The sequence below is a fragment of the Camelus dromedarius genome, chromosome 13, assembly GCF_036321535.1.
Source record: "Camelus dromedarius isolate mCamDro1 chromosome 13, mCamDro1.pat, whole genome shotgun sequence".
In the NCBI taxonomy this organism is placed as follows: domain Eukaryota; kingdom Metazoa; phylum Chordata; class Mammalia; order Artiodactyla; family Camelidae; genus Camelus; species Camelus dromedarius.
This window is the reverse complement of record NC_087448.1, coordinates 400,499-409,716: the sequence shown is the minus strand read 5'-3', so window position 1 is coordinate 409,716 and position 9,218 is coordinate 400,499. Positions and strand designations below refer to the sequence as shown.

The following is a 9,218-nucleotide window of genomic DNA, read 5'->3' as shown; positions in this document are numbered from 1 at the left end:
TGTTTTCAGGGGAACAGTGCCCACCACCTACCATGCTTTACTCCCTATAAAATGTCACCTTTGTGCACACATGTCCCACAGGGTTACCGAGCACCGGGGGTGCCCTCACGGTGACGCAGCCACGGCGAGATCACCAGGCCGAGTCACTGCCTTTCTTCTGGATCCTGAAAGATGAGACAGATTTTATGGATTTGACTCTTGGAAAAGAGTAAGATTGGAAGGCAAGATAGAATTAAGTGGTTTATTCGAGCTGGTTGAGTGAATCTGTGAACGTTTCAGGAGACGGTTGTGGACTTGAGCAGGGGCGGGCGTCCCTCAGGCTGTGGCCGGAGCCCCTTCCTCCTGATGGTGACTGTAACTCCGACTGTCCTGTGGCTTGTGGGACGGAGGGCCGGGGAGTCTCAGCGCCACATGCAGGTGGACGTGCGGCCAGCCCGGCTTCTCCTGGGCTCTGCACCCTGCTGCGTCCTCCTCCAGTGCGTCTGGGCGGGTCCCACCAGGATGACAGCCGCTGGTTCTGAAGGGCGAGGGGGCCTGTGACTGCTGGTTAGGTGGTCATGTTGCTCTCGGGGCCATCCTGGGCAGGCGACAAGGTTCTGGCACCATCTCCTCATTGCTTCTCCTGGTGGGTGCTTGGCCGTGGCCCTGTCATCTCGGAGCATCGCCATCTGGGTGTCCCCGCCTGCACCCTTTGGCTCCCGGTGTCCCTGTGGTGCTCTGTGACCTTTGGGGATGTGTGTGTTTATAAAGGTCACATTTTGTAAGGAGTGAAACATTAAAGGTAGTGAGTGCTGAGTTTCTAACAGGAGGGCCTGTGGCTAAATGGGCCGAGTACTGACTGGGTGTTGGCACAGCGGCTCCCGGAGATGCCAGCACCTGCACGTGGGTGCCCCGCGTGAGCCCAGCCTGTGCCTGCCGTGTGCCCAGTGAGTGCCCCGCGTGTGCCCAGCGAGTGCCCCGCGTGAGCCCAGCCTGTGCCTGCCGTGTGCCCAGTGAGTGCCCCGCGTGAGCCCAGCCTGTGCCTGCCGTGTGCCCAGCGAGTGCCTGCCGTGTGCCTGGTGCTTTGGTGACATCAGTGTGAGGCGAAATGGCTCATCTCCACTGGGGAGGAGAAACTTCCAGACTTGAACCTCGGCCTCTGGCCTCTGACCCCTGACCCCAGAGCCTGTGCCACCCCTCCCCCAGGTGCTGATTGTCCCATGTATTTAACAGCGACTTGGCAGAAAATTCTAGAACTTCTTCCCAAGGAGCGGTTTGTGGTCTGTGTGCTTCCAGGACCGAGATCTCACACACCCTTCCCTCCCCAAGCACGCGCAGCCCCTCAGATGCCGGGACTCGGGCCTCCTTGGCCTCTGTCCTTACCTGTGAGATGGGATCTGTGGGTCCGGCCTGGGTCAGCCCCTTGGCCTCATTCGTTTGCAGGTACCTGCGCCCCGCCCCGCCCCATCCCAGCCTCGGTGTCACTTCTGGGTGACTAGACCTCTGACCTCTGACCTGCCGTGTGTCATGGCACACCTGAGATGACCTAACTTCCGACCTGATGTGATGGTTCTGAGTGGCTCTCGGGGGGGTGGTCAGCAAGGAGGAGCATCTGCCCCGGGCTCTCACGTGGTGGAGACGCCCACACTCCCAGGGTCCCGCGGCCGTGGGGTGCTGCCCGGTGCCTGCCCCAGGCTGTGTCCCCGGTGCTTGTCTGGGGTCAGGACACCGGGCCTCGAGCTCCAGTTTGGGTGAAAATAGGCGACCTCGGTGAGAGCAGGTTTGTCTCTGGACGGATTGTCCTCATCTCAGTGTTTTCCAAGGAGTTAGCGTTGCAGACTTCATGCTCCTGGAGGCTGGCGGGAGGTTGGGAGGGAGGCCGCCTCTGGGCTCGGGTCCGTCCGCGCTGGCGACACCCTTGCTCCCGGGAACCGCGTGTTCTCAAGTGACAGCCGTTCTGCTTTGTCCTGTGGTTTCCCTGACTTGCTATTGAAAGTTTTAAAGAAAGAGGTGTTTGATTTTTCAGTTCTTTCTCCTTATCAGGAAAGACATGACTTTTTTATAGAGTAAGAGTGAGTTTAATTTAATAAACTTGATTTTTACAGTTTAGGAATTGCACTTTTTAAAGCAAGCCTCCAGAATGCCCACAGCCCCGTGTTTCACGTCAGTGCATCCCTAGTCTCTATAGTAACAGACAGAAAAAACCAATTACAGCAGGAAGAGTGGTGTCCAGGTGGACAAGTCCTCTCGGGGTCTCGGTGGTCAGACGGCTGCTGCCTTAGGGTCACCATGTCGGCCCCACGTTTTTATCAGCACTGCAAACCCTCTCTAAAAAGGAGTAGAGACCTAGTCTGATTCTAATGCCAAGAGTGCGGTGCACAGGCCGGTCTGCTCCCCGCGCCGGCTCCAGCGAGGTGGGCGTGGTGGCAGCCGGTGGCCAGGAGGTGGTGGTCTGCGAGTGCCCCCGCGGGCCGGGCCAGCCTCCTGCTCGTCACTTCTGGATTCTAAGCTTGAACTCCACCTTCCCTTCGTAGGGGTCATGGGGGTTGTCGAAGGTCACGTGCTCTGCCAGGACCTTGCATGCGATGACAACGTCCCTGTTCCTGGGGACGTTGAGAAGCTTGGCGGCAACCAAAGGGTTGCTGTAGTGGGGCTGAAACGGAGATGGTCGGTCAGGACCCTGGTGGGCGTGGGCGGGGCGCTCTGACCCTAGAGCTGCGGGCACCTCCCAGCTCGCTGGCCCCACTGTGGGCCCTGGAGGCCCTGGCACAAAATGACTCCTTGCCTAGAAACGGGGAGAGTTGCCTCGAGGGGACAGACCAATGGCGGATTCACCTCCAAATTATATTAGATGAAAGTTACTATTAAGAAAACCAGAGAGCAAAGCAAGAGATCTGGAGAAAATGACTTGAAAGAGGCAGTTGTCTGAAAGGGGTTGGGAGGCCCTTGGGAAGTAACAGACCAGATTTGGTATTTATTCTGTACAAGAACGATGTATTTTCAGATACTCTTGAGAGTGTGGGTTTGGAAGCACCTGGAGAGCGAGGTCAGGGGGCTGTGCCACGCCTTGCCTCGTTCTTACAGGCGGCGCGGTTGTGGCTCTCCCCTGTCGCTCACTGCTGGGTTTGAGGCGGCTCTGGAGCCGCTGCTGGGGAGGGGCGCACCCACCTGGGCTTTCTTCCCGTAGTAGGGGAAGTAGTGGAGGCTGAAGGTGCCGTTGGGCGGGTAGTACGCCACCTGCAGGGGCGCGTCCTGGCGCGGGTGCTCGTCCTGGGGGCGGAGAGGCGCGGCCTGAGCAGGGAGGGGCCTGCACGTCCGCGCGGGCGTGTGCACCCGCGCGCGTGTCTCTGTGTGCGTTTCTGTGTGTGAGCACCCGCATGTGTGCACTGGGCAGGTGGCCACCTTGTGCAGCTGGCGTGAGCGAGAGCTACTCTTCACTAAGGCCGTGACTTGTTAGTCTGCAAGGCCTGGTGACTTATCGAGCTTGTATTTTTTTCCACTTTAAGTCCTCTTGGGATAAAAAGGGTGACAGAGCTGAGAACGTTGGGATGGGAGCTGGGAGGCTGGCCAGCTAATTAGCCGCGGCTGGAGACGGATCCGCCTGCTGCCGTGGGGTTTGCTTCCCTTCGCTGAGTCGGCGGGCTGCCTGCTGGCTGGACGGCTGGAGCTCGTCCAAGAACGGGGAATGAGACCTTGGTGTCTGTTACAATCTCAAGTCGGCCTATGCGTGTGGTCGAGAAAAGTAGAAGAGGAAAACCGAATAGAGGAACCTGCGCCTGGGTAGGCTGCAGGCTTCGGGGCTGGTGATGCCCGGGGGGCGTCCGTGCTGGCAGCCTGGAGCCTTGGCTGAGGGCATAATTGTGAAACGCACTTGAGAGAACATGCGGTGAAGACAAATTTAGTTTTCCATGTTGTGCTTAAAAACCGGTTTTGAGAAAAGCTGGAGTGAATTAATGCCGGCTCTCGGCAGCCCACGCACACACTCTGCCCAGCAAGGGCAGAGTGGGTCATCGGGCCTGCTTTTGTGAGCGTGTGAATAAGGACAGAGGAGTGCGGTGGAAGTGCGCTGGTTTTTCTAAGTTGCCACCAGCATCCTGAAGCGTGTTAGTGATTTGCTGCTCCCGAAGCTGTTTGAACAGCAACGTCCAGCGCTTCCCTCACTGGGTCCTTCTCCCCGCAGTAAAGCCACTCCGGGACGGCTCGCACACCCGAGCGCTCAGCCTGACGGGTCGGGGGCTCTCCCGTGGGCTTCCCGGCCGGTCACACTCACCAGGAATGCGCAGTCCACCCTGGGGGCCGTGCTGTTGCCCGGGAGGAACTTGACGATCTGGAAGGGAAAGCTTGGCCGTGGCCTCTGCGCCCGTCTGTGGGTGTGAGGACGGGGTGCAGAGGAGGGTCTGGGGCAGGTTTCTGTCCTAAGGACCCTGTGGGTGTTACTCCTACTTCAAAGCCAGGAGCCCCCCCGCCACCGGGGCAGCAGCAGAGCTGGATGGGAGGGTCCAAGCCATGCTCGGGAGGGTCCACGCAGATTCCTGGGGCCGCGTGTGCCTCTCCCAATTCACGCAGGTCTCAGCCTCCTGAAGTCGCAGCCTCCATGCTCCTGCTCGTGCCCAGAGCCCAGGACAGCACCTGCCTCGCCGTGTGCCCCGTCCTCCACCTATGTGAGCACGTTTGCACTGCACCATGTGTGGCCCCCACCCCGGCCTCTTAGAAAGGAAAATTAACAATAGTGCTCAGATGCCGGCCTGGAGCCAGGTCATCTCCCATCCCCCACCAGACCCCACCCTCCTCAGGTCCCCACAGAGATGTCACCTCTCCCTGTCCCCTGGTCCCCGTGTCCACATGGACGTGCTGCTGTGGTCCACTGTGCTCTGATGGTCAGCCTTTCTCAGCGCCCAGCGCTGGGCTGGTCCCCAGGTCCCAGGTGCCTCCCAGGGCCTGCACACGGCCCGGCTTCTCTTCAGCCATTGTGCACACGTGTTTGGATGGCAGTTTCAGTGTGGGAGGGGTGAGGGGAGAAGGGACGGGGCAGCTGTAGCCTCGGTCCCAGCCCACCTCCCGGCCCCTCCTCTCCACGGCCACCTCCAACCCCGACACTCACCCTGTTCATCTTAATAATAAAGCACGGCTTTCCTTCTGCGAAACCGAAGGTGGGGTCCGGCGAGCCGGAGCAGTTCTGCAGCATGTCAGCTGTGAACTTGCAGGAGAACTTGGTGTGGTTCGGGGCCAGGAAGCGCTCCTGGAAGAAGTACTTCTCCGACGTGCAGTCGATGTTGCCGTCCTGGGACGCCGGCGAGTAGCCTGCAGGACAGACGCACCTGCGGGCATGGCCTCTGCTGCAGCTGCCCTGGGGGTGTCTCAGAGAAGGAGGCAGGACTGCAGTGCATTTTACACGTTACCCGCCAGGAAGCGGTGGAGGGTGCGCGTCAGCTCCGTCCAGGTCCTGTTGTCAGACACATTGTAGGAGATGTCCAGGCCTTTCTCCCCATAGACGTCCGGCCGCAAGGTCACCCCTGGGGGGAGAGCGTGGCACCTCGAATCTGGCCGCATCCAGGCCTTTGGCTGTGGGGTCGGCCAGCACCCTGCTCCCCTCCCGCCTCCCACTCCAGCCTGCTCCCTGGCCTCATCTCCTCCTGGAACGTGGGCGCCAGTGGTGGCCGCAGCCCCACGGTGCTCTGGCCTCTCCTGCCCGCCTGGGTGGTGGACAGACTCTGAGGTGGTGCGTTCTCAAGTCTGTCGTCTGTTACGTTCTGCTCTGAAGGTACATTGAAATCCTCCACGTTGGCTGGTTCTAAAAGTTGACACCCAGTAGCGTGTTCTGGGGTCACGACGACTTACAGAAGGTCCTTGGGGGTGGCTGGACCCCTTGCCCCTTTCTGGCCACAGTGCCCTGCCGCCGTCACCTGACCCCGGTGTCTTCCTCAGAGTTAGGGATGCTGGTACAAGCACTGAGCGGCTGTGCTGGAAAAAGCTTTTCTTCCTTCATTCCTCCTCCTCCCTCCCTCACTTTTTGTTTGTTTTTTGCGGTCACCCTGGGTTGGCCGTGTCTGGGTCCAAACCCCTTCCCAGGACTTGGAAGTGCCGCCTCCCGGTCTGAGCCCTGGCGTGTCCCTGTCACCAACGAACTTCTCTCGTTTGGTGCTGCCTCAGCCCCTTCCCCACACGGAGGGCAGACCCTGTGCTCACAGGACACCGTTCTGGGTTTAATCTGCTGTCGAGGGAGCGAGATGCTCCCACGGAAGTGGGGCTCAGTAAGGCTGGTCCCCCCGCCGTCCCCCACTAGGCTCCCGGCAGCTGTGCGGGGGTGTCCTCCCCGAGACGACAGTCCTCCCGGGCTCGTAGAGCCTCCCCTTCAGAGGTCTCTGTGCTTAGCAGCATGTAAGGTCACCGTGTCGAGACCGTCTCTGGCACAGACACCTGTTTTAATAACCGGAACCAAAGCCAAGGCCAGACTATGATCTGGGTCACCTTCCCCAGACGAAGCTGAGGTTGTCCACACCCAGGTGCACCCCTCGAAGCCCTGGCGCCGCTGGAGAGGGGCAGGGGGCCCCTGGGCGGCCTGTCTGGGCCCTGAGGCAGGGTCCGGAGCCGCACCGTACCTGGCGACTTGAGCTGGTCCTGATAGTCCGGTGTGTACGGGTCGATGGTGCACATGAGCACGTAGAGGCACAGAGCGAAGAGCCCGGTCATCACCACGTAGAAGGCCACGTAGTACAGGCTGATCCACACTGCGGGAGAGGCAGTGCAGACCCGGCTCCCTGCGTGTCTTGGGAGGACACGCGGGAAACCCACCGAGCCATGCCGTCAAGCGAGCGGCTCCCCGGTACCGAGTGTGCCCACACACAGGCCATGCAACCACCCCCGTCTAGTTCCAGCATGTTCTCCTGGACCTGACAGGAGCCCTGGGCCCTTGGCTGAAAAGTCTTTTAAAAATTAGAGTTTTAGGAACAAGCTTTAAAAGCGCTGTTCTTAAATCTGAGGCTGAAGCTTTGGGGCCCGTCCTCAGCAGTACCTCCCGCAGGGCCGGGTGTTGGGGGTACTAGAGCTGAGATGGGGTCATCTGCTGAGGGAGGTGGCAGGGCCCGGGAACCAGGACCGCCAGCCACATGCTGCTGGCGGGGGGCCCTCTGTCCTCTCCTCAGCACCCCTGCCCTGTCCCCGCTGGCACGGACCCCACCGGGACAGCGTCCGGCCCAGCATCTGGCCCGTGTCCGGGTTCCAGCAGTAGCGCTGGAACTCCTCCATCCGCTGGCTGCACGACTTCTTCTCCTGCAGCGCTGCCATCGGCCCTGCTTCTGGAAGCCCTCCTGCAGGAGGAGAAAGTCCGGGGTTTTATAGTCTCCTCGTCAGAGGTCAGCGGCATGGCGGAGCCGGTCCCAGGGGAGCCCGGCAGGCGTTATCACGCCGCCGCTATCGGGCAGCCCTGGCAGGTCCTCCCGCTGTCAGGTGCCTCCACCCTCTCCCTGGGCAGGTCGGGGCCCCGCTGCCGGCCCCCAGCCCCGGACGCCCTTGGCCCTGACTTGGTCTGTTCTGATAGCGGCGAAGGAGAAAGTCTTCCTTGCACGCAGGTGCCCCTGCTCTTCCCACTCTCGCTCCTTCGGGAGGGTGTGAAGGGCAGGCAGCAGGAGGGCGGGCCGGACCCCGACTCTCACCTGTCGCTGACCTGCTTCCGGCTCTGAGACGAGGGGCAGCAGGTGACTGAGGTGGCGGCCCCACGGGGGTCTCCCGCCACTGCCTTCCTGCTGCGCCCCTCCCTGAGCGCACACCTGGCAGTGCCCAGGCAGGGCTCTTGTCTCTGAGAGCCGTTGCTGGGGGCGGGGGGCTAGGCTCTTCAGGACTTTTTCGTGTGTCTCTGAGGAATGCACAGCTGTGCAGCCCAGAGACGGAACGCACCCCACTCCCTGGGCGTGATTTTGAAACGCAGATTGTGCGCCAAGGGGACCCCACGGTCCTGGAACTCTCGGGGGCTGTGCGGTGGCTGCGGGGCCACGGCAGGTTCTGGGCTGGGGACGCTTGGCCCTGCAGCACACTGGGTCCCCGGGGCGCCCATCCCAGCCCCGAGTTTCTGGGTGAGATAGCCTGTGTGGGGCCTGAACCTGCAGGCCGTCTCGAGATGCAGCCAGAACCAGGAGGCCTTGGCGGTTTGCCCAGTGGGGGCCGTGACAGCCGCTCCCTGGGGCATCCGACTGCAGCCAGGTAGAAAGGGCAGCCTGGCAAAGACGCTGCGCGGCAGAGGCCTCTCCATTGACACGGAGCTCACAACCGCTGGCCTTGTGAGGCGTTTCCCTCACTGCCACTCCCAGGCCCTCCCGCTGAGGGAGCCGTGCAGCCAAATTTGAGGTTCCTTTGGGACCAAGAATAACGAAAACCCCTCCAGCCATCATGCTCATTTTCTTCAGGATGATTAAGTTTGTCAGCAAATTGAACAGCCCAGAGTTCAGATGCAATTGCACCATTTTAGCTTGAACTCATAATTCCTTAATGGACCAATCCTCTGCATTTTCCTTAACTGTTCCCATTCACAACTTTGGGATTTTAGGGCCGGAAAAACAGGGAATGCTGCACTGGGCTGCAGTCTAATAGGCCACAGCCTGCGAGCCTGGGACCCAGTGTGCCCAGGCCTGAAGCCACAGGGCAGCAGCTGGTGTCCCCGGAATAAACGCCACCCTGGTCTGGAGAGGACAGAGATGCTCTGGAAGTGAGCAAAGGGTGAGTTCTTTCTGGAAGTCTTTGAAATCTTCCACACTCAGTCTCTGAATTCCCAATAGGGAAAGTGTGTGCACTGCACACTCGTTATCAAAATGACCTTCTCCAGACACGCGCTGGGGGGGAGGGGACGCAGAAGAGGGCATGGGGAAGGGCAGCTGTGCCCTGGGTGTGCCTCAGCTGTGTCTCAGGTGTGTCCCTAGTGTCCCCCACATGTGCCCCAGGTGTGTCCCAGGTGGTGTGTCCCAGATGGTGTGTCCCAGGGTGTCCCTGGCTTCTTCACCCCCCTCGCTCTCTGTGGGACCTCAGCCCTGGGTGCAGCTGGGGGCCTCCTGCTCCTCACCCTGCCTTCACTGGCTTCTCGGTGTCTCGGCTTTGCCAGCACTCCCCAGGGGAGGGGGGGCTGATCCCTCAGCCAGTGCCGGGGCTACTTGAGGCCGTTGGTCATGGTGACACAGCTGCTCTCAGTGTCAGCGCGGGGTGGAGTTTGGTCCTGGCAGGCTGACTGGCCCCCTGGCCGGTGGTCACTCCTC

General features: G+C 60.8%; 1 protein-coding gene across 1 annotated transcript; it reads right to left on the bottom strand.

Annotated features, from left to right (window-relative positions):
- Positions 1–2,470: 2,470 nt before the first annotated feature.
- ATP4B (ATPase H+/K+ transporting subunit beta) lies at positions 2,471–7,263 on the bottom strand. The gene is made up of 7 exons (XM_010982822.3): positions 7,152–7,263; positions 6,579–6,707; positions 5,379–5,492; positions 5,081–5,280; positions 4,250–4,306; positions 3,148–3,249; positions 2,471–2,632 (listed from the first exon to the last, which is right to left on the bottom strand). Exons 1-7 carry the CDS (start codon positions 7,261–7,263, stop codon positions 2,471–2,473), a joined length of 876 nt encoding a protein of 291 aa, XP_010981124.1.
- Between the last annotated feature and the right edge of the window lie 1,955 nt (positions 7,264–9,218).

Excerpts from the sequence above, each read along its gene's own strand:
- ATP4B (XM_010982822.3), bottom strand. The coding sequence starts at position 7,263 with ATGGCAGCGCTGCAGGAGAAGAAGTCGTGCAGCCAGCGGATGGAGGAG. Across the intron at positions 5,281-5,378 it reads CCTCCACCGCTTCCTGGCGG|GCTACTCGCCGGCGTCCCAG; the intron begins GTAACGTGTAAA and ends TCTGTCCTGCAG. Across the intron at positions 4,307-5,080 it reads TTATTATTAAGATGAACAGG|ATCGTCAAGTTCCTCCCGGG; the intron begins GTGAGTGTCGGG and ends TTTCCCTTCCAG.